General features: G+C 39.9%; 1 protein-coding gene across 1 annotated transcript in view; it reads left to right on the forward strand.

Moving 5' to 3' along the window:
• DENND1A (DENN domain containing 1A) overlaps positions 1 to 25633 on the forward strand; it is a 539355-nt gene that overhangs the window by 31529 nt on the left and 482193 nt on the right. The window contains exon 2 of the mRNA XM_068966275.1: positions 18926 to 18996. Within this exon, the coding sequence (XP_068822376.1) occupies positions 18926 to 18996 (71 nt within the window). The remainder of the gene's footprint in view (positions 1 to 18925; positions 18997 to 25633) is intronic.

Raw genomic sequence — 25633 nt, forward strand, 5'->3', positions numbered from 1 at the left:
CTTTGTGAGTACCAGGCTATCTCTAAGATTTATTCCTCTAGCACAAGTAATTTACACACACACACACACACACACACACACACTAATCAGTACTGAAGCTGTATACTCAAGAAGGGCCCTTTGCAGGTCTCTGGAGATCTCCTTCTATGTAGCTCTCTCTTGTCTAGTACTCTGTGCTGAGAAAAAGCAGATCTAATAAATAAATAATAAAAGAAAAGCAGTTTATAATTCCTGAATATCCTTGAACTTGGATAATCAGCTCTTAGTTCAGTTCAGTTCAATCACTCAGTCGTGTCCAACTCTTTGCGACCCCATGAATCCCAGCATGCCAGGACTCTCTGTCCATCACCAACTCCCGGAGTTCACTCAGACTCACGTCCATAGAGTCCGTGATGCCATCCAGCCATCTCATCCTCTGTCATCCCCTTCTCCTCCTGCCCCCAATCCCTCCCAGCATCAGAGTCTTTTCCAGTGAGTCAACTCTTTGCATGAGGTGGCCAAAGTACTGGAGTTTCAGCTTTAGCTTCATTCCTTCCAAAGAAATCCCAGGGCTGATCTCCTTCAGAATGGACTGGTTGGATCTCCTTGCAGTCCAAGGGACTCTCAAGAGTCCTCTCCAACACCACAGTTCAAAAGCATCAATTCTTGGCTCAGAGGGTAAAGCGTCTGCCTGAAATGCAGGAGACCTGGGTTCGATCCTTGGATCAGGAAGATCCCCTGGAGAAGGAAATGGCAACCCACTCCAGTATTCTTGCCTGGAGAATCCCATGGACAGAGAAGCCTGGTGGACTACAGTCCACATGGTCACAAAGAGTCGGACACGACTGAGCGACTTCACTTTCACTTTCACTTTCAGCCTTCTTCACAGTCCAACTCTAACATCCATACGTGACCACAGGAAAAACCATACCCTTGACTAGATGGACCTTAGTCGGCAAAGTAATGTCTCTGCTTTTGAATATACTATCTAGGTTGGTCATAACTTTTCTTCAAAGGAGTAAGCGTCTTTTAATTTCATGGCTGCAGTGATTTTGGAGCCCCCCAAAATAAAGTCTGACACTGTTTCCACTGTTCCCCCATCTATTTCCCAGGAAGTGATGGGACCAGATGCCATGATCTTCGTTTTCTGAATGTTGAGCTTTAGGCCAACTTTTTCACTCTCCACTTTCGCTTTCATCAAGAGGCTTTTTAGTTCCTCTTCACTCTGCCATAAGGATGGTGTCATCTGCATATCTGAGGTGATTGATATTTCTCCCGGCAATCTTGATTCCAGTTTGTGTTTCTTCCAGTCCAGTGTTTCTCATGATGTACTCTGCATAGAAGTTAAATAAGCAGGGTGACAATATACAGCCTTGACGTCCTCCTTTTCCTATTTGGAACCAGTCTGTTGTTCCGTGTCCAGTTCTAACTGTTGCTTCCTGACCTGCATACAGATTTCTTGAGAGCCTAACAGAAGCAGAAGATATTAAGAAGAGGTGGCAAGAATACACAGAAGAACTGTACAAAACAGATCTTCACGACCCAGATAATCATGGTGGTGTGATCACTAATCTAGAGCCAGACATCCTGGAATGTGAAGTCAAGTGGGCCTTGGAAAGCATTACTACTAACAAAGCTAGTGGAGGTGATGGAATTCCAGTTGAGTTGTTTCAAATCCTGAAAGATGATGCTGTGAAGGTGCTGCACTCAATATGCCAGCAAATTTGGAAAACTCAGCAGTGGCCACAGGACTAGAAAAGGTCAGTTTTCATTCCAGTCCCAAAGAAAGGCAATGCCAAAGAATGCTCAAACTACCGCACAATTGCACTCATCTCACATGCTAGTAAGTAATGCTCAAAATTCTCCAAGCCAGGCTTCAGCAATATGTGAACCGTGAACTCCCTGATGTTCAAGCTGGTTTTAGAAAAGGCAGAGGAACCAGAGATCAAATTGCCAATATCCGCTGGATCATGGAAAAAGCAAGAGAGTTCCAGAAAAACATCTATTTCTGCTTTATTGACTATGCCAAAGCCTTTGACTGTATGGAACACAATAACCTGTGGAAAATCAGCTCTCAGGGAGGCCCAAACTGCCCATGGAATACTCAGTACCATGAGCTCAGTGTTCTGAAGACATTTTCAGTTGCTCTTAGGTGTTAGCAGTGTGGCTAGATTGCTTTTTGAAGGGAGTAGAGGAGGAAAAGACAGAGAAATGTTAAATATTACTAAGTGAAAGAAACCCATATGAAAAGGCTACATACTGTATAATTCCAACCATATGAGAGTTCGGAAAAGGCAAAATTATGGAAACAATAGAAAAAAGAAAAATCAGTGCTTGCTAGGGGTTGGGGCATGGAGCATGGAGGGATGAATAGGTGGAGCACAGAGGATTTTTAGGGCAGTGAAAATATTCTGTATGCTATAAAGCTGGCTACATGTCATTATACATGTCTAAACACATGGAATATACAATATCTGAAGTGAACTGTAATGTAAACAGTGAACTTTGGTTGATAATGATATATCAGTGTAGGTTCATCAACTGTTATGAATGTACTTCTCTGATGGGAGATGTTGATAATGGAAGATAATGCATGTGTGAAGGCAGTAGGTATGTAGGAAATTTTCTAATCTTCCTTTTAACTTTGCTGTGAACCTAAAACTTCTCTTTTAAGAAAAGTCTTAAAAAAATCAATGAAGTAGAAATTGTATCAGTTCAGTCGCTCAGTTGTGTCCAACTCTTTGTGACCCCATGAATTGCAGCACGCCAGGACTCCCTGTCCATCACCAACTCCGGGAGTTCACTCAGAATCACGTCCATCGAGTCGGTGATGCCATCCAGCCATCTCATCCTCTGTCATCCCCTTCTCCTCCTGCCCCCCAATCCCTCCCAGCATCAGAGTCTTTTCCAGTGAGTCAACTCTTCACATGAGGTGGCCAAAGTACTGGAGTTTCAGCTTTAGCATCATTCCTTCCAAGGAACACCCAGGACTGATCTCCTTTAGAATGGACTGGTTGGATCTCCTTGCAGTCCAAGGGACCCTCAAGAGTCTTCTCCAACACCACAGTTCAAAAGCATCAATTCTTCGGCACTCAGCTTTCTTCACAGTCCAACTCTCACATCCATACATGGCCACTGGAAAAACCATAGCCTTGACTAGACGGACCTTTGTTGGTAAAGTAATGTCTCTGCTTTGAATATGCTATCTAGGTTGGTCATAATTTTCCTCCAAGGAGTAAGCGTCTTTTAATTTCATGGCTGCAGTCACCATCTGCAGTGATTTTGGAGCCCCCCAAAATAAAGTCTGACACTGTTTCCACTGTTTCCCCATCTATTTCCCAGGAAGTGATGGGACCAGATGCCATGATCTTCGTTTTCTGAATGTTGAGCTTTAGGCCAACTTTTTCACTCTCCACTTTCGCTCTCATCAAGAGGCTTTTTAGTTCCTCTTCACTCTGCCATAAGGGTGGTGTCATCTGCATATCTGAGGTGATTGATATTTCTCCCGGCAATCTTGATTCCAGTTTGTGTTTCTTCCAGTCCAGCGTTTCTCATGATGTACTCTGCATAGAAGTTAAATAAGCAGGGTGACAATATACAGCCTTGACGTCCTCCTTTTCCTATTTGGAACCAGTCTGTTGGTCCATGTCCAGTTCTAACTGTTGCTTCCTGACCTGCATATAGGTTTCTCAAGAGACAGGTCAGGTGGTCTGGTATTCCCATGTCTTTCAGAATTGTCCACAGTTTATTGTGATCCCGACAGTCAAAGGTTTTCACATAGTTAATAAAGCAGAAATAGATGTTTTTCTGGAACTCTCTTGCTTTTTCCATGATCCAGCAGATGTTGGCAATTTGATCTGTGGTTCCTCTGCCTTTTCTAAAACCAGCTTGAACATCTGGGAAGTTCACGGTTCACGTATTGCTGAAGCCTGGCTTGGAGAATTTTGAGCATTACTTTACTAGTGTGTGACATGAGTGCAATTGTGTGGTAGTTTGAGCATTCTTTGGCATTGCCTTTCTTTGAGATTGGAATGAAAATGGACCTTTTCTAGTCCTGTGGCCACTGCTGAATTTTCCTAATTTGCTGGCATAGAGTGCAGCACTTTGACAGCATCATCTTTCAGGATTTGGAATAGCTCAACTGGAATTCCATCACCTCCACTAGCTTTGTTTGTAGTGATGCTTTCTAAGGCCCACTTAACTTCACATTTCAGGATGTCTGGCTGTAAGTGAGAGATCACACCATCATGATTATCTTGGTTGTGAAGATCTTTTTTGTACAGTTCTTCTGTGTATTCTTGCCACTTCTTCTTAATATCTTCTGCTTCTGTTAGGTCCATACCATTTCTGTCCTTTTTCGAGCCCATCTTTGCATGAAATGTTCTCTTGGTATCTCTAATTTTCTTGAAGAGATCTCTAGTCTTTCCCATTCTGTTGTTTTCCTCTATTTCTTTGCACTGATCTCTGAAAAAGGCTTTCTTATCTCTTCTTGCTATTCTTTGGAACTCTGCATTCAGATGCTTATATCTTTCCTTTTCTCCTTTGCTTTTTGCTTCTCTTCTTTTCACAGCTATTTGTAAACCCTCCCCAGACAGCCATTTTGCTTTTTTTCATTTCTTTTCCATAGGGATGGTCTTGATCCCTGTCTTCTGTACAATGTCACGAACCTCAGTGCATAGTTCAGGCACTCTGTCTATCAGATCTAGTCCCTTAAATCTATTTCTTACTTCCACTGTATAATCATAAGTGATTTGATATAGGTCATACCTGAATGGTCTAGTGGTTTTTCCCTGCTTTCTTCAATTTAAGTCTGAATTTGACAATAAGGAGTTCGTGATCTGAGCCACAGTCAGCTCCTGGTCTTGTTTTTGTTGACTGTATAGAGCTGCTCCATCTTTGGCTGCAAAGAATATAATCAATCTGATTTCGGTGTTGACCCTCTGGTAATGTCCATGTGTAGAGTCTTCTCCTGTGTTGTTGGAAGAGGGTGTTTGCTATGACCAGTGCGTTCTTTTGGCAAAACTCTTATTAGTCTTTGCCCTGCTTCATTCTGCATTCCAAGGCCAAATTTGCCTGTTACTCCGGGTGTTTCTTGACTTCCTACTTTTGCATTCCTGTCCCCTATCATGAAAAGGACATCTTTTTTGGGTGTTAGTTCTAAAAGGTCTTGTAGGTCTTCATAGAACCATTCAACTTCAGCTTCTTCAGTGTACTGGTTGGGGCATAGACTTGGATTACTATGATATTGAATGGTTTGCCTTGGAAACGAACAGAGATCATTCTGTCCTTTTTGAGGCTGCATCCGAGTACTGCATTTCGGACTCTTTTGTTGACCGTGATGGCTACTCCATTTCTTCTAAGGGATTCCTGCCCATAGTAGTAGATATAATGGTCATCTGAGTTAAATTCACCCATTGCAGTCCATTTTAGTTCGCTGATTCCTAGAATGTTGACTTTCACTCTTGCCATCTCCTGTTTGACCACTTCCAATTTGCCTTGATTCATGGACCTAACATTCCAGGTTCCTATGCATTCCAGGTTCCTATTGCTCTTTACAGCATCGGACCTTGCTTGTATCACCAGTCACATCCACAGCTGGATATTGTTTTTGCTTTGGCTCTATCCCTTCATTTTTTCTGGAGTTATTTCTCCACTGATCTCCAGTTGCATATTGGGCACCTACCGACCTGGGGAGTTCCTCTTTCAGTATCCTATCATTTTGCCTTTTCATACTGTTCATGGGGTTCTCAAGGCAAGAATACTGAAGTGGTTTGCCATTCCCTTCTCCAGTGGACCACATTCTGTCAGACCTCTGCACCATGATCCGCCCATCTTGGGTGGCCCCACAGGGCATGGCTTAATTTAATTGAGTTAGACAAGGCTGTGGTCCTAGTGTGATATACATTGACTAGTTTTCTGTGATTATGGTTTCAGATTATGGTGTCTGCCCTCTGATGCCCTCTTGCAATACCTACTGTCTTACCTTGGGTATGGGGTATCTCTTCACGGCTGCTCCAGCAAAGCGCAGCCGCTGCTCCTTACCTTGGACGAAGAGTATCTCTTCATGGCCGCCCCTCCTGACCTTGAACTTGGAATAGCTCCTCTTGGCCCTCCTGCACCTGCGCAGCCACCACTCCTTGGACTTGGGGTTGCTCCTCTTGGCCGCCGCCCCTGACCTTGGTTGTGGGGTTGCTCCTCTTGGCCGCTCCTGCACTGTTGCAGCCTGGCAATCTTGGCTGCCGCCCCTAACCTCAGACATGGGGTAGCTCCTCTCTGCCACGCTTCAAATGTTTACAGTTGCAGAAACTCCTGTAACTTTATAGTTGGGTGCATTTTTAGTATTTATTAAATATAAATAAAATTGTGATTTCAGATCCTAGCTTTGTCTCTTACAAGCTGTTGATCTTGGGAAATTAAGCTTTTATTTTTATTTCGGTTTCTTCATCTGTAAAATAGAATAATAATATAGCTCTTTCACAGGTTGTTGGGAAGATTAAATGAGGTAACAGATAAAAATGGCTTAGAACAGTATATGACACAAAGCTGCTGCTGGTGCTGCTAAGTCACTTCACTTGTGTCTGACTCTGTGCGACCCCATAGATGGCAGCCCACCAGGCTCTCCCGTCCCTGGGACTCTCCAGGCAAGAACACTGGGGTGGGTTGCCATTTCCTACTCCAGTGCACGAAAGTGAAAAGTGAAAGTGAAGTCTCTCATTCGTATCTGACTCTTAGCAACCCCATGGACTGCATACTACCAGGCTCCTCTGTCCATGGGATTTTCCAGGCAAGAGTACTGGAGTGGGGTGCCATTGCATTCTCCAAGTGCTGGTAAATATTAACAAAGTTTAGAAATTGTTTGCTCTTGTGCAGAGTATCTGCTGTTTTTAAATGGGGTGATTAACCTTTCTCTCATAGGCTTGTCTTGAGGATTAAATGAGAAAGAACATAAAAGCAAGTCTTCAGTGAAATAAGCTATTTCTATAAGTAGCCTTATGAGCTGCTTGAAAATTACATGTTAAAAAAATTAAGTCTTTTTTTTCCTGGGAAGGTAGTAAAGCTTTTCATGAGCTCTTTGGGATTGTCTGTGCCTCCACTGTAGTCTAAGATTAAGAGTTGCTACTTTAGAAAACTGGAAATAGTTTTTGAACTGGGAGTAGTTTTTGAAAAGGTGGCATGGAAAGGTCATGGGCTTAGGAATCTGGCAACCAGCAATCAGCTGGAATATTACCACTTCCTAGCCTCAGATTTTTTTTTCCTGTTAATCAGGGAAAATAATACTGTCCCACAATCTTGGCAAGGTTTTGACAGTCAGGTGCAGAAACTTAGGAATTCCACCGTAGCTACAAAAATATACAAATAGTCACAGTATTTATTACCCATTGAGAGATAAAGTTGTATATCTGGAGACCGTTTTGATTTTCATATGTTGCATTTGTTCAGTGTTTATTTTTTCCTGTAGTGGAGATTTTTTTTATTCTTCACTTTTTGTTAAATTTTAACTCCCATCCCTTGTTCTTAAAATTCATTTATCCCATAGGCTATTGCTACTCTTTGGATAGTTCATTATTTTCTGGATTGCTTTTAGTAACAGTATTTGAAAGCATCAGTATCAGATCACGATACTGTCTGGATTACTCACAAGGCCTGTTATTTGTAAGGTGAAGCAATTCTATTTTTTTTTATAATAAATAATACTCTTTACCTTGGTTTAGTATCTTGTAGTTCACAAAGCACTTTCTCATTTTTCTTTCATTTGATCCCTGGGATGGGTAGGGCAGATGTTATCTCTTGATGGGGGAGAAAGTTGATGTGTGAAAGGGTAAATGGTTTATTCTGATTCCACAGAGAGTAAAGCATTTAGCTGGGATTGGAACCCAGGCTCTCATATTTAGTCTGGGGCTCTTTCCATAGAACCACATATCATTTTTGTGAGAAAGTCTTGGTTAAAAAACAAAATACAGGCCAGGTAAATTACTATTAATGAATGGTTGTTTTTGTTTTCCTAAAACATTTTTTAAAAACAGCCATAATCTAACAGAAATGTCAGCAATATAGAAAACTAAAAAAAAAAAAACCAGATGCCCCATCACCCATGCGTACTTCAGTGTGCTTTTCCTACAAACAAGGGTATTCTCCTTTATAACCACAATACAACCATCAAAATCAGGAAATTAACATCGAGTCATTACTACATCTAGTCATTAGACCTTGTTCATATTTCAGTCATTGTCTCAGTAATATTCCTTACACCAAAACGATTCAGTTCAGAGTCACACGTTGTCCTTATTTGTCCTGTCTCTTAAGTTTCCTTTAGTCTGGAAGAGATCTTCAGTCTTCCCTTGATTTTTCTTGACCCTGACACTTCTGGAGGTTACAGGACAAATATTTTTTAGACGGTCCCTCAATTAGTTTGTCTGATTTCTCCTCAAGATTAGCTTCAGGTTGCACATCTTGGACAGCAATATCACGGGCGTGTTAGTGTTCTCTTCCCTTTGCATTCTAGTCATTTGTCCATTCCTGACGGTGATTACCTTTAATGACTTGATTAGATAGTCTTTGCCAAAGTTCTACACTGAAAAGTTACTCTTTGTCATTGCAATTAGTAAAGATTTTGTGGGAAGAAACTTTAAAACTATATAAATGCTCCATTTCTCATTAAATTGTCAACTTATTCATTTCTATCAATGGGGTGTTGTGGTTTTCTGTTTATTTGGTTAATAATCTGTCAATATCATTATTGATTTTGATGCTCACCTTACCCAGACTGGCAGTGGGAGCCTTATAAAGCTGTCTCTTGACTCCTTTAGACATCTCCCCATCATTCTTTGAGCGCTTCTTTTTCTAGCACAGTAAGGTGTTGCAGTCTCATCCTGTGCTTTCTCTGCCCCAGCCCTGGAATCCGGTATTTCTCCAAGGACCCCTTGTTCCTTTTAGAGGATGGTTGTATTTAGAAGCCAAGGTCTGGTTACTGGATATGTTCATTGCTATTGGGTGTTGTTCCTGCCAAGGCCCATTCAGTAGACAGACCCAGGAAGTATGTGTGTATTAGTCAGGCTATATTTACAGTTCTCTATTATACATTTATTGAAAACCTTGAGTTCACGCTAATATCTCCAATTCAAATCCAACTCCATAGAGCTCGTTCTAGTTTTCTGGTAGTGGCATCTGCGAGAAACTTGGCCTGTCTTACTGGTCTTGGACTTGCATTGAGTGTGCTTCTCCATCACCTTCTGTCCTGTGTGGATGCTCTCCTCATTCACCTTGCTTTCCTGGGGTCACAGTGCCTAGGTTGATGGTTTGACATGACCCTGCTCTCCCACTGGGGTTTCCCTGGTGACTCAGAAAGTAAAGAATCTGCCTGGAATGCAGGAAACCCAGGTTCAGTCCCTAGGTTGGGAAGATCCCCTGGAGAAGGAAATGGCAACCCACTCCAGTGTTCTTGCCCGGAGAATCCCATGGACAAAGGAGCCTGGCATTGGGCTACAGTCGATGGGGTCACAAAGAGTCGGGTATGACTGAGCAACTAACACTTTCACTTTTGCTGTCCCACTGCCCTGTGGATGCCCCAAATGACCTCTGAATTCCCAATATGCTGGGCAAGTCTTCTCTGACCCCACATAGTCAGCCTCCTCATCCCAGCTCTGGCTCACCACCTGCCTCTAGGGTCCTTCTGCTTGGACATGCTCCTCACTCTCTTGGGCTCTGACACTCATGCTGGACTGTCCCTCCGTGGGGCACTGTTCATGCTCTACTTGTGTTTTAACATCCTGGTTGTTGCTGCCCTTGAGCACTGATCCTCTTTTCACCCCCACTCAGGTTCTGGCTTCTCATCCCAGGGTGCTTCCCCTCAGTAGATGCCTTCCTCATTCACTCTGATTTGACATTATATTGGCCAGGCCACCTCCCACTGTGGGCCTTGCTCATGATCTGATGTCACTTGTCTGGTCACCTCTCTATAGAGACATTTTCCTCACCCTGCTCAGGCTTTAACATCTCATGCTGAGCCATTGCCAACATGGGCATCTGCCCTGCTCTGCCCACATGATAGTTTTAGGAAGAAATTGTTCAGAAATAGCAGAAGAAAACTTAGGGGAGGCTTTTAAAAAAATTAAGGGCAAAGGTACTTAAGGAAATGGATGCCATCTTTGCTGATACTGTTAATATTATTGGAGAGTCTAGATTTTGCACTGTTGCTCAGCACAGGAAAGAACTTATTAAAAGTGCATGGAGTACTGTACATTGTGGAGGGGCACGCAGGCTCTATCTGCATGGGATCCAGCTTTACTTCTTCGAGTTAACTTGCTTTGCACATCGTGGCGTAAGAATCTTTCCATAGGAACCAATGGGTAAGGTAAAACTTTGTAACTCCTCTCACAGCAGTATCTGTGTATCTTTATTAATCTGATCCTGAGAACATTATTAGAAATGAAAAGTTAAGTGCAAAATCTTGAAATGACATGTTTGTATAATTACATAACTAAGTTAATCATTTTCTGACAAGTCTCGACAATGACAGCGTTCTTCTATGGAGGTGTTAACTTGTTATGGGTTAGAAAGCACCCTTTGATACAGCATTTTCAGCCTGGAAAAACAGCTTTAATTTCAGAGGCTATTGAAACAAATGGAGACTTGTTGGAAATATTAACACTACCTTTTTGTGTGTTTATCTAGCTTAAAGGAATCAATGTTTATTAGGTGACGTTTGCTAGCACATTCTGCGGTGTATACAGTTGCTTTTGACCGTGTTGTCAACTTTAAGACAGTTCATTTGTATGAATTTTGAAATACCTCAGCCCCCTCAGCATATCAGTGTGTAACTAAGGAGACAGTGTGCTGAGGTTTTACACTAGTCCATAGAGAATAGGCTGCTGTTTTGCTTTAGAATACTAACTGGTGTGAAGATCTGATAGCTGTGAAATAAGGGGTCCCAGTACTGTGTGTGTCTCATTTAGTACTTCTAAATAACACTTAAAGGTATGAGGGCCTAGCATTATGGCATGGTTACGTTATGCAGCAAAGATTCATCTTGTGAGGAGTTAGTGTTACATTTTTCTCCTAATCTCATAATACGTTGTAATCGAAGAAAAGTAGGTCCTAATTGAAAGCTGATGATCCAGCAGAGTGATCAATAGCATGATGCTTTTTAAAGAAAAAAATTAGCTTTCCTGCCGCCTGAATATTGTCAGAGCTTTTGTCTGTTTCATGACTTCAAGCTGAGTGTACTTAATCATGATGACATGGCCCTGAGCACTGAGCATGGCCCTTGCAGGGCATCACCGAGAGTCTGTTCAGAAGAGGATGGTATTGAATAGAAATCTCTCTTGGCTTACTCTCAGTCTTCGTTCTCCCAGAGGCAAGAACTGAGCAGACCTCCCTTCCTTCAAACACATTTTAACTGCTTGTGTGTTATTTTTTTCGTATTTAAGAGCAGAGACTGTTGTCAGCAGGTGTGACTTATTGATACCTTTGACTCCAGAGGAAAACATCTTTAACAGTCAGGTGTAAGCCAGGCATTTTCAGTAGCATACTTCTTGTTAGAGAAAGAGAAACAGTTATTGGGAACTAGAAACTGTGTCAGATGTTGGAGGAAAACTCATTCATCAAACTATTATTGTGCCAGGTTTATGACTAGGAATATGAGAAGACAGTTGGTGCCCTCAAGGAGCTCCCAGTCTAGTGGGGAAGACAGATACTTAATTAGAGGCACAGTGGTGGTTCTCCTGGTTACACATTGGGATAAGTTGGGGAGGTTTAAAAAAAACAATGCCTGGAAATTCTGATTTAATTGTTCTGGGGTGTGGTCTGAGCCTCAGGACTTTTAAAAGCTCCCCAGGTAATTGTAACTGCATCAGGGTCAAATGTGTTAGAGCTGCAAAAATGTGGAAGTGCAATAACATTTGCACAGAGATGAGAGTACAGTGGAGAGGCACTTAACTCAGTCTAGGATGTGAGGGTGGGGTCTTGAGAAGGCTTCCAAGAGAGGAGGAAATGCCTGAGCTAAGGCTTGATGAATGAATTTGTCAAGTGGAAAAGACTAGAAAGACAGTTCTTTGCAGAAGAGCAGCTGAATAAGGTAGAATTGTAAAGTGGTTAGTGCTTTTGGGTGATCCATGCTGATTCTGCCATTTCCTTGATTTGACTTTGACTAGTTTATCTTCTGAGTTTCAGGGTCCTTATCTCTAAACTGGGGGTAATACTTATAGGGTTGTTGAAGGTTAACTGAGATAATGCATGTAAAGTGCTTAATCATGTAATTGTGCTTTGCACATTCGAAACAGTAGGTACAAGTAGTGGTATGGTAATGATATTGTCACTAGAGAATTGGAGCATGGTTTGTTCAGAGAGCTACAAGTAGTTCCCTATGGCTGGATCTTAGGGTGCAAGACCACTCAAGGAAAGGGTGGATGGCAAAAAAAAAAAAAAGAGCTTGGCTGATGGGCAGAGTTCAGATCATGGAGGTATAGGAGTGTGAGGCAATTGATGATGGGATCCCATGGCAGAAGCAAGACATTTCCATGGTAATATGTTAAGATACGATGTGCTCTGGGAAATCTTGGGTCTGTATTGGAAAGTGGCTCAGAACATGGTATTCTTAGCATCATTACATGTACTGAATTGGCAGGAATGTTACTAGGACAGAAGTTGGATTTTCAGTTCCAAGTAGTTGAAAATATTAAGCATCTTAAAGAGTAATGGAGGAAGTAAGTAGTCTCAAGGTAGTTCCACAGAGTCTCTGGAAATTGTTATTGTATTAATGGTTTAATGAAAATATTAAGTCGCTTGGTCATTTGCATTTAGAAGAGAAACTTAAAAACTTATTTTTTGATTTGCAGAGACGTAGAAAATGCTTCTTTGGAGAAGGAAATGGCAACCCACTCCAGTACTCTTGCCTAGAGAATCCTGTGGACAGAGGAGTCTGGTGGGCTGCTGTCCATGGGGTCGCACAGAGTCGGACATGACTGAAGTGACTTAGTATGCATGCATGCATTGGAGAAGGAAATGGCAACCCACTCTAGTATTCTTGCCTGGAGAATCCCAGGGACAGAGGAGCCTGGTTGGCTGCCTTCTATGGGGTCGCACAGAGTCGGACACGACTGAAGCGACTTAGCAGCAGCAGCAACAGCAACAGAAAATGCTTCTATCTTCATTGGCTTCATTGGCCCTTATGTATATTGCTTGGTATGTTATTAAACTTGTCACAACATTAGTCACTACTTCTTCTATAATACAACATGTAAATGATCATGGATAAGTATGACAATAACATATATAGTCTGGTCTGTTTTTAGTGTGGTAGTCAGCATTTTTTTTTCCCTGAAGAAACTGTCATAATCTTTGGCACCATTTAATAGAACTCTGGCAGCTATTTGAACTGAGTAGGAAAGTTTGGTAGGTTTATAATTCATTAGAATGAGGCAATGACTATGGGTAACTGTAGAAGAGAAGTTAGCGTCATTGTTTCCACAAATACTTTTTTCCTTTGAAATCTTTTATTGCAAAAGCACTGTTGATATGGATTATTGAGGTATACCTTATGTTTATTTTATATTGTATGTACTAATTATTTAGATGAAGAGTTCCATTTAACTAGATCAGTGGTTCTTAAACTGTGATCACTAGTTCAGCAGCATCACTATTATCTGGGTACTTATTGGAAATGCCAATTCTTGGGTTCTGCCCCACATACCCTGGAGATGGGGCTTGAAATCTTATCTTTTAATGTGCTGAAATTTGAGTCACAGAAGTGTATAATCACTCCTATCATTTATTGAAATTTTTTAGACTCCGGGAAGGCAAGTCTGTACTTCCTTTATTCCTTTTCAATATTTGCTTCTGGCTGTGTGCCAGGGACTGTTTAGGCACCTGGGAAACACTTGTGGGTATGACAGACAAAAATGCCTACTCTCCTGCAGTTTACATTTAGAGGAGAGAAACAAGGTTGTGATTGCTGTGATGTGTAGAATTAAAATTCAGTGGTAGAGTGTATTGGGGAAGACTTTTTGAGGAGGTCAGGTATAAATTGTATTTTGAATGACAGGAAGAGCCATCTATATGATGATCAGTGCAAAAGGCCACAAGATAGAAATGAATTAGGTGTGTTGAGGGGCAGACAGAAGGCCAGTGTGGCTAGAATGCAGTGGGCAAGAGAAGAGAATTCTGAAATGAAATTGGAGAGATAGGGAGAGGCCAGAGTAGGACCTTGTAAGGACTTTTTTCCTACTCATTTTTTAAAAAATTGTAGTAAAATGCATATAACATAAAATTTACCAGACTAGAAAAGGTCAGTTTTCATTCCAATCCCAAAGAAAGGCAATACCAAAGAATGCTCAAACTACCGCACAATTGCACTCATCTCACACTCTAGTAATGCTCAAAATTCTCCAAGCCAGGCTTCAGCAATACGTGAACCGTGAACTTCCCAGATGTTCAAGCTGGTTTTAGAAAAGGCAGGGGAACCAGAGATCAAATTGCCAACATCCGCTGGATCATGGAAAAAGCAAGAGAGTTCCAGAAAAACATCTATTTCTGCTTTATTAACTATGCCAAAGCCTTTGACTGTGTGGATCACAAAAAACTGTGGACAATTCTGAAAGACATGGGAATACCAGACCACCTGACCTGCCTCTTGAGAAACCTATATGCAGGTCAGGAAGTAACAGTTAGAACTGGACATGGACCAACAGACTGGTTCCAAATAGGAAAAGGAGGACGTCAAGGCTGTATATTGTCACCCTGCTTATTTAACTTCTATGCAGAGTACATCATGAGAAACGCTGGACTGAAAGAAGCACAAGCTGAAATCAAGATTGCCGGGAGAAATAGCAATAACCTCAGATATGCAGATGACACCACCCTTATGGCAGAGTGAAGAGGAACTAAAAAGCCTCTTGATGAAAGTGAAAGTGGAGAGTGAAAAAGTTGGCCTAAAGCTCAACATTCAGAAAATGAAGATCATGACATCTGGTCCCATCACTTCATGGGAAATAGATGGGGAAACAGTGGAAACAGTGTCAGACTTTATTTTTGGGGGCTCCAAAATCACTGCAGATGGTGACTGCAGCCATGAAATTAAAAGACGCTTACTCCTTGGAAGGAAAGTTATGACCAACCTAGATAGTATATTCAAAAGCAGAGACATTACTTTACCAACAAAGGTCCGTCTAGTCAAGGCTATGGTTTTTCCAGTGGCCATGTATGGATGTGAGAGTTGGACTGTGAAGAAGAGAAGACTCTTGAGGGTCCCTTGGACTGCAAGGAGATCCAACCAGTCCATTCTAAAGGAGATCAGTCCTGGGTGTTCTTTGGAAGGACTGGTGCTGAAGCTGAAACTCCAGTACTTTGGCCACCTCATGTGGGGAGTTGACTCATTGGAAAAGACTCTGATGCTGGGAGGGATAGGGGGCAGGAGGAGAAGGGGACGACAGAGGATAAAATGGCTGGATGGCATCACCAACTCAATGGACATGAGTTTGAGTGAACTCCAGGAGTTTGTGTGGACAGGGAGGCCTGGCGTGCTGTGATTCATGTGGTTGCAAAGAGTTGGACACGACTGAGCAACTGAACTGAACCACTTTTAGTTATATTTGATTTTCTTTTTAAAGAAATTCATTTTTAATTAAAGAATAATTGCTTTATAATATTGTGTTGGTTTCTGCCATGCTTCAACATGAATCAGCCATAGGTATACATATGTCCCCTCCCTCCCACCTCGCACCCTCTCTTACCCATCTGGGTTGTCACAGAGTACCTCTTTGAGCTCCCTGAGTCATGTAGCAAATTCCCACCGGCTATCTATTTTGCATCTGGTAGTGTATGTTTCCATGCTACTCTTTGTATTCCTCCCTCCCTCCTCCCCCCATATCTACAAGTCTGTTTTCCATTTTTAAGTGTATCGTTCCGTGATATTCAGTACTCTCATGTTGTTGTACAACCATCACCACCATCTATCTGCAGAACTAAGACTTTGGTTTTTAGTTTGAATGGTATGGGAAGTTTTGGGGAGGTTTTGAGCAGAGGACTGCTATAGCCTGACCTTTGGAATAAAAGGGACTGTAAGAAGGCAGGGAGAAGGCAATGAGACCAGTTAAAGTATTATGGTAATTGAGGTGAAATGTTGATGATCTATCAAGGACGGTCGGTTGGGGATGCTGAGACTCATTGAGATTCTGGGTATATTTTGATGATTAAATCAACATAATTTGTTTGATTGATTTGGCATATAAAACAGGACTGAAGGGTGATACCAGATTTGATGTCTTTTGTTTGTTGTTGTTTTTTTTTTGCCTGAGTAATTGGATATCAGGAAGTGCAGGTTTGAGGAAGAAAAGTGCCATTTGTTAAGTTAAAAATTCTTCTTAAAGATCCTGATGGGGATGTTGAGCAGGCAGCTGGATGAGGGAATCTAGGGTCTGGGAAGAAGTCGGGTTGGAGACAGGACTTTGGAGCTCATCAGCATTTGCCTGGTAATTAATACCATGAGACTGAATGAGATCATTTAGAGAATGAGTGTAGGCAGGAAGAGGTCTAGCACTAAGTTCAAGGGTAGGAGAGTTTTGTCTGAGAAGGAATCACCAAAGGAGCAGCCAGTAAGGCAGGAAGAATGCCGCTAGAGAGTGATGTCCTGGCAGGCACGTGAAGAAAGTATTTAGAGAAGGAGGGCAAATCAGTCAGCTGTGTCAAATGCTGCTGAGAGGTTAAGACAAGCATTTGAGATTGACCATTTTGGCACATTTTAGCAATGGGGAGGACACTGGTGATCATGACAAGTTGTTTTGGTTGTGTGGTGAGTTCAGAAGCCTGGCCGAAGTGTTGAAGAGAAAGGGAGAAGAAGCAGAGAGAGAGTTTAGACACCGTTAGAATGTTCTTCAGTTAGACAGCAGATCTGTACAAACCACCTTAAGTTAGTGGCACAAATTAATGCTCCAGTGTTAAAAAAAACAAATTTGGTATGTAACACCTTTGCATGCTCAAGTTTGTTCCTTTCAGTTTTTTAAATAGAGAAAAATAAACTTAAAAGTGGACATTTGGGTTAAAAAAAAAAAATACATGGAATCTTTGAGGAATCTCCATGGAGTCCCAGGGTCCTGCAGAACACACTTTGAAAGCCGTTATCTTAATCCAGAGGAATGAAATTCTGAGATGAAATTCAGCCAGTTGCAAAATAGGCATAAAGATATTTCTACGTTTTAGAGGGAATCTTCTTGGTGCTCTTCAGGTGAACTTAGAACATTCCTTTCTTTCAACAAACCCTTTACTTTTAGATCATTTGAATCAAGGGATTTTCCATATGGTGTTTTCCGCAAATGTTTTGGTGACCAAGGGATGCTGACCTTGTCGGTCTTTTTGTACCCTTTTGCAGGGGAAAGAAAAAGTACAAAAGCATTTTTAAATAGCTTTCTTAAAACTTGAGTTTGCTTTTAGTTAAGTAAGATACTCTGATTTATTGTCTAATTTAAAAATTGTATTTGACAAAGGTATATTTAAATCCCTTGAATTTTAGAGCAGGCAACTCTTTTCACTGTAGGTACTTATTTAAAGCACATTTGAAATTCTCTTCAGTAAGGAAATGATGGTTCTTCACAAGAGAAATAGTAGATCCCTGACTGACAACTACTCCTGAGAAATTGGAGGGAGTATTACAATATTGAGTCTAAGATGCCATTATTTATAAGATGCACTGTTATTATATGTACTACTAAGAAAGAAAAATTGCCATTTAGACTTGTAAGATGCAATAGATTGTAAAACATGGGAAAATGTGGGAGAAAAATTTAATCTAAGAATCAGTGAAACCCAGAATTTGAGTGCCTGGAGCTCTGAGTTGCAGTTTTGGCTATGTTTCTAACTAGTTGTGGGACTACCAAGTCATTTAGACTCTCTCTGCTTTAGATTCCTCACCTGTATGGTGAGGGTGATGACTGATCCACCTACCTCATAAGATTGTAATGAGGATAAAGAGAGGTAAATGAGATAGTTATTTTGGAAAGTGGAATCTGCTGGGCAAATTCAAGGTATTTAGTTGATTGCAATTCCCTTAGATCTGATTAGGCAACTCATAGTTTCTTCTCTGAGCTTTGTTGTCAGGTTTAAAATAGAATTCAGTCATAGACATTTGAATGTGTAACATTTTCTTCTGCTAAATGATTTTCTTGCAATCTGGAAATAATCTTTTTATTGTAGTTTTAGAATCAAAGAGAAAAGAGAAAATACAAAGATAATATAACCCCGATGTTCTTGTCACTCAGAATGAACAACTGTTAACATTTTGTTAGTGCTGTGATCTTTTTAAAACTTAATATGAAATATTCATGACATAAAAAGGTAAAAGGATATAGTAATAACCATTCACATACTTGCCATCGCCAATGCAGGGGAAGCTGCCCCCGCCCCTCCCCCCCCCACCCCCCCGCCGCTGTGAGGAAACAGTATCTTAAATTTTAGATTAGCATCCTGTCTTCATAATAGCCTAATGAGATAGGATACTGTTTCTCTTGAGTCTTTAACATCTGTAAGTAAGCAAGTTAATGTCATCACCTGAATATTTTATCCTGGAATATGAGGGAGCACGTTACATTGCGCTAGTGTTGCCGTAGTTTGAATTTCCTCAAAATTTTTCTTTTGGTTTTGGAGATCCAGCTGTATAAATGGGAAATATAACATCTGTCAAATCATAACAACGGCTAACCTATTATGTGCTAGACATTGTATTTAGGCAATTTTTGTTTGTTTTCTTTCCATTTCACAATAATAATTCTGCTTAGGTATTTTCATTTTATAGATTAGGACGGCTGTGGCTCAAAGAAGTTGAGTAATTGTCCAAAGTTCCACAGCCATTAAGTTGCAGAGCTAATTATTTTAATCAAGGTTTGCCCTGTATCACAGCCTGCATGTTCTGTATCATGCTGCCTCAGTCCTTGTCAGTAATCACGGTCTATTTCTTTTATAGGCAAAACCCAGAGACCACATTTGAAGTGTATGTTGAAGTGGCCTATCCTAGGACAGGTGGCACTCTTTCAGGTATTTGCATGTTTCATTATGATATGGCATGTTTGTTTATTGTATGACATAGCCATGCACATTGGATAATATGTGAATATTCTAAACTGTTATTTATCTTTAAGTGTGTTTAAGTGTCTTTCCCTTTTATCTGTGCCCACATCATCCTAGGGAACAATTTAAGAGTCATTGCTTTAATAGCCTTGAATTATGGCTTTATTCATTGTAACCATTGGTTTTTAGTTTGTATCTTTCAGAGATACCTGGAAGTCAACATTTTAGTATGAAATATTATCACCTTGCTAATAAAGAGTGTTTAGAATTAGGTTATAAAATAATATAAAGGGAAATCTCTGCCACTTACCTGGGAGATGTTTGAAATAGATTTAATTCAGTAAATTTTATGTCAGCTGGTTAAAAAAGAGGTTGAAAATTAGTTGAAAGAAACACCTCTTCTGGCTTTAGCTTTGGACTAATTTGGACATGTATTCTTGGACAACAGGGTCTTGGATAAGATTAGAGTATCTTGTTCAGGTTGAGTAAATCACTTTTTGAGCTAAAATCCTTCCTGGTTAATGAGCAAAAATCATCTTCTGGCCTAGTGTTCTTTTTCTTGGTGCCTAAGAGAGTGATGTGTTTGCCAAAGATATATCAGGGAGCATCTCTTGGTCTACACAACAGCAGTTGTGTATATTTATTTGGTGTTTATGGAGAATGAATTTATTTGGATTAGAAACTTGGAGTAATCAGGATTCCAATGGTAGTTATGCCTATAATTGGCTGTACAACCTTGAGCATGTTTTCTACTTCATTATTTTAATTAGATTGTAATGCTCATAAAATAGCTACCTTTTGTTGAGTATCTATTGTTCTATTTTCCTACATGCTTCATGTACCTAGTTAGTTCTTACAGTACAACTCTTAAAGATAGTTGGATGGCATCTCCATTATGCCTATGAGAAAGTAGCATCTGAGAGGTCAGATAACTTACCAAGATCTTATAGCTACTGTGTGGAATAGCAAGGGCTTTTGGTTCCAAGTCCTCTTCACTCTGCTAAGTTGCCTTCTTGAGGACAGTGACCATGTTATACACATCTCTCCATGGCATCTCCAGGGCTTTGTACAATGTCACTAGCATTTCTTAACTGCATTTCTCAATATCAAAAGTGAAAACTGTGTGAGCTTAACTTTCTGAATTAATGAGACATATTATAAACTTATTGGGGCTTTCCTGATAGCTCAGCTTGTAAAAATTCACCTGCAATGCAGGAGATTCCTAGGTAGGGAAGATCCCCTGGAGAAGGGATAGGCTACCCACTCCAGTATTCCTGGCTTTCTTTGGTGGCTCAAACGGTAAAGAATCCACCTGCAATGTGGGAGACCTGGGTTTGATCCCTGGGTGCTTAACTTTCTGAATTAATGGGACATGTTATAAACTTATGGTCGTTCTGAAACTAGAATGTTAATATTCATCTTAAGTTATGCGTCTAACTGTGCAAACTACTGGATTGAGAAGGGAGGTAGCTGATACTAGGGGTGTTTGAGCTGTGGTACCTCTGTGAGCCTACTTGACAGAGTAACTAGTTGGTGATGGCTGTGATTTGATAGATTTAGGGACAAAAATTTTTCTTATTTCTACAGTTGCTAATACTCCCCCTTTCAGTGCTATAGTTATTTCCTCCCAAAGTTAAAATGAATTTTTTTTGGGGAATATGAACAAAGTTTAAGTGTAAATAAGATGGAAGAGTGTACAAAATGAGAAGTCTTTACCATATCCTCTTCTCCCAGTTATCTAATTCCTCTCCCTGTAGGCAACTCTTGTCTCATTTAACCCCTTTAGTTTACTTTTTAAAAACTTTAAAATTTGAAAATATTTTAAAAGATAAGTTACAGGAGTAGTTAAGTGTATACTCGCTTTCCTTAGAGTCATCAGTTGTTACTGTTTCGCCTTATTTGCTTGATCACTGTATTTTTTTGCTAAACATTTTGAGAATAAGTTGCAGACATTGTGACCCTTCACCCTTAAATACTTTAAAATATATCTCCTAAGAATAAGGGCATTTTCTTAAATAACTGTAGTCCCATTATTGAAATAAGAAAGTTAATGTTTTTTGTCCATATTTAATCAGTTGTCCCAATAATATCCTTTATAGCACTTCCCCCCTCTGATCCAATTCAGGATCATGTAATCCATTTAGTTTTCACAGCTGTTTAGTTTCTTTCAGTCTGGAATAGTTTTGCAATCCCTTCCTCCCTTTTTTAATCTTTATGTCATGTTTCTGAAGAACCTAGGTCTCTTGTTTTATAGAAAGTCCCTGGGTTTGAATCTGATTCTATCCTCATGATTAGATTCAGGTTATGGATTTTAGATAGGAGTATTTCAAATATCATATATGCCCTTCTCGGGCCTCCCTGGTGGCTCAGAGGTTAAAGCGTCTGCCTCCAATGCTGCAGATCAATGTGTATCACATCAGCAGAGATGTGATGTCCATTCCATTATCTGTGGAAAAAAATACATTAAACCTTTGTGTACAGTTTAATAGTTACAGAGTGAGTATCCTTGTTACTGTTATCCGGGTGAAGACATATAATATTGCTTGGTTCTAAGGAAATTCTGATCGTGGCAAGAGAACTCCTGCCCTTGTCCTATGCTTTGGCCCTCTTCTAAAGTGCTGTTTTCAGGCAAGGAGTCCGTAGGGTCTGTGGGACATGCTTGCTTAGATCGTGAATCCTTCCATCCTAGACAAACTATGAGTACCTCACATCTAAGAATTTCTTGACTCAGTGGCCCCAGAGTCTTATTTCCAGAGTCTGAGTCTTCCCTGGGGTCTGTCTTTCTGAGGGTCGACTGGCTGCTGGTATACACACCCCTAGACCCAAAGGGTGGCCTCAGGGTATCTGTTTGTGGGGAGTAGGGGATGGCATGGAGCTTGGACTTGGGAGTGGAGGGGATTGCATCCCTGTGTGTGAGGTTCCTGGCACTGTGGGATGGAAAAGGGAGAGATGGCCGATGGTCAGTTTTCTGTGAACCATGTTCCTACATAGCACTCTCAGGAATTCAAGAATTCTCAGTGTGAATCTGGCCTTCCAAGTACTTGTGATAGGAGAATGGAACATATTTTATTTAATAGTTTGTTAGCTTATTTCACATCTTTGAAATGTTTAGGCATATGGTTTGTGGACCTCAGTTTGTACTCTTGCCTAGGCCCTGTAAATGTTAGAGGTGGGGCTGGCCAGTGCCCCAGAAGTCCCTGCCTCCCTTTTTCCAGAGGTAACTACTATCCTGACTTTTATGATACTCATTTCTTTGTTTTTCTTTGTAGTTTTACCGTATAAGTTTACCTCCTTGAAAAATTTAGTAATAATGCCTGTTTCTGAATTTTATAGAATTATTCTGTGTGTAGTTTTGCTGCTTTTTTAATCAAGTCTGTAAGGGTTCTCTGTGTTGCTGTGTGTACTATAGTCATTTATTTTCACTGCAGTATAGTACATTTTAAGATTATATCACATTTGATTCTGCTGTTGAAAGAACTTTAAGTTGTTTGCCATTTTTGGCTATTACAAGCAATGTGATAGCAATTATAAGGCTTTATATCAATACCTAAATCCTGGTGCATGTATACATAGGATATATACTATACTTGATTACTGGATCACGCTAACCTGTTTTTCAAAGTTGATCTTGCTCATCTATACTACTTCCAGTGGTGTTTGGTCTTTGTCGTTCAACATCTTTACAGTCCTTAATACAGTTCGATTTGGAGTTATTTTCCAACCTGATAGTTGTATAGTAGTATCTCCTCATTGTTGTTATTTGTATACTTATCTGGTGACTAATGAGATTGAGCACCTTTTCATACACTATTGACCTCTCAAAATATCTTCGTTTTTAAAGTGCCTGTTCAAGGCTTAATCATTTTTAAATTTTTTCTATCTTTTCTGTGTTGTTTTATAAGAAATTGTTTGTACATTATGTATGTCATCTGATCAAGTGGGTTGTAGATATTGTCTCCTACTCTGTAGTTTGTCTTTCACTGTCTGGTATCTTTGATCAAAACTTCTTGATTTTCATACCTACAGTTTATTGATATTTTCCTACTCTACAGATATGAAGCTATTGTCCTATATTTTCTTCCAAGAAACTTAGTTTTGTCTTTCACATTCTTTAATATGTCAAGTATTTTAATTTTCTATTAGATGATTAATATCCAGAAAAGCTAAACTTAAATTTGATTCCTTATCCATAATTTTTTAGAATTGGGAAACTAAATAAAGCCAAATTACTAAAATATGCTGTTCTACATAAAACATGTTTTTATAAAATGGTCAGGTACTTCTAAGTAACACCTAAAAATTACCTCACAATAAAAGAATGACAAATGTTAGAAAGACCAGTAAGAAATATTCAGTTCAGTTCAGTTCAGTTGCTCAGTTGTGTCTGACTCTTTCCGACCCCATGAATCACAGCACGCCAGGCCTCCCTGTCCATCACCCTCTCCCGGAGTTCACTCAAACTCACGTCCATCGAATCATGTATGAACTCATGAAGGTGTTGTTAACTGTCATGTGTTCTGTGCTCTGAAGAGCATTCCATGACACCATGGAAGAGACATGTAATTTGTCCGTTCTACTTAGATATTGTATCCAGACCTGACACTGAGTGGTACCTTCTCCCAAAGTTTGTGCAAATAAAATTTGGGTATACACGCTGAACTCACGGTACTGCTTACTTTGTTTGGGAATTCGTAAGATTTCCCAGTTGCTAATACCAGTGAATGAGCTGTCAGATATTTGATTTTAGATAACTTTTGTCTACTTATACAACCTTTCTTTCTTCTAATACAGCTTATATTTGCCTTTTTCAGATACTATTTAATGGATTATTTTTGCCATTTAGATGACTGTAAAGAATCTGTCTTAAAATTAGTCTTTGTTTCTTGGATCTGCATCTCTAATCTCTGCCAAAATACCTGAATAAACTTAGGTATAAACCTTACGCTGTATAGTACTAGTGTCTGGGCATAATCTTCTCTTTGAAGTTTGTTTGCATCCCCCAGCGGGATTAATTCCCTGCTGTGAGATGGTGGGTTACAGAGCACTGAAACTACTTTATGGGTCTTTAATTGGAGGAGTCAGTATAGGTTTTGTTCTATAAATTTCTGTGAGAGTTTCATTCTTACGATTTTTCTTATACTGTGATATATTATGTTCTCATTGTAAAAAAAAAATACACAAAATTTTCCACTTATTTGAGTATGTATTAGCAGATTATCATAGTGTATATTTTTTCTATTTATCTTTAAAATTTAATAGCTGGTTTTTGTACTAGTTTTTGAACTAGTTTTTGACTATGTGTAAAATTTTGAAAAATTATAAAGAGAAAAATTATCACTCAGTACTAACTAATATTTTGATTTATTTTCTTATAGCCTTGTATGTGTGTAAATATATAAACTCCCCCCCAAACTTATGTTACATGTATATGTTTTCCTTGTCCTCCCTTGAATCATTAAACTTTTCCTAAAATTATTAATATAGCTTTGTAAAAATCAATTTAGTTGCTATAAATTATGACATCATATCTATGTGCTGTATTTACTGATAATTACATCTTTAGATTGGTTCCAGGATTCTCCTGTTGTAAATAATGCCAGTGAATATCTTTTGTGTATAATCTTTTTATTTAGGTATGTGGTTTTAATGTTTAGAAAAAGAAGTTAGATCATTTTGAGTGGATCTTTGATCTACTTTGTTCTTAATTTTTTAGTGCCTTTTTCTGCCAGCTACATTTTGTGTTCTCTAGTTTGTCTATTTGTTCAAGAACCCACCTTACATAGGGATCCCAGAATAAGAATACAGTCACCTCCAGTTGTGAAAGTTCCTAGAGCTGAGTTCAGTCTGTCTGACTGAAGGTCTCAAAAAAGGGTGCTCTTGCAAGAGAGATGAGCCTGCCCAGTCCCTTGATCAGATGGCACTGACCATGCTGACACTCTGGAATGCGTTTCAGACACAAGTGTCTCATTACAGCTGGCATCTCTGAACCTGCTGTAAGCACTCTTCTGGGCGGTTGCTTCACACTGGGAGTGGCAGCATGAGATTGTCAAGGCTGTTCCCAGACCAGCCTCCCTCTGTCTGCTCTCCTCCCAGTGTTTTTAGAAAGAAGTAGATAGTCAGGTTGAGAAACTGTTGTGAGAACTCTGTGAAAAGAAGGCTTAAGACGTGATGCTTTGGTTGACTGAGTTTTTCAGCTACCTTGGAGTTGAGCAGTAACCTTAAAAAACAAAACAAAATGTCTGGCTTTCAAATCTCTCCTGAGTATCTGTTCACATTTCTGTATTAGCAGTTTCATGAAGAAAACTTGAGTGTTAGCCCACTTAAAATAATTGTGAACCAGATTTGTTCTTGAGCTTCATTCATAGGACTCTGATTCTGGGGTCTTCGCTTGTGATCAGTGTATGATCATCATTACCTATTTTTTAAAAATTGACTTGAAAAATAAACAATTTATGCTGTCTCTTTAAAAGATGAAGAGGAGGAAAAAAGCGTTTTTTGAGAGTTGTTTTTCCTCAGGTTAAAATGTTCTTAGAGGTATTAACAAAATTTACCATCTTCTTGTTTTCAATAATAGGATAATAAATCACAGCAAGTTTTTAAAGAA

Source organism: Capricornis sumatraensis, chromosome 1 (assembly GCF_032405125.1).
Source record: "Capricornis sumatraensis isolate serow.1 chromosome 1, serow.2, whole genome shotgun sequence".
Classification (NCBI taxonomy): Eukaryota; Metazoa; Chordata; class Mammalia; order Artiodactyla; family Bovidae; genus Capricornis; species Capricornis sumatraensis.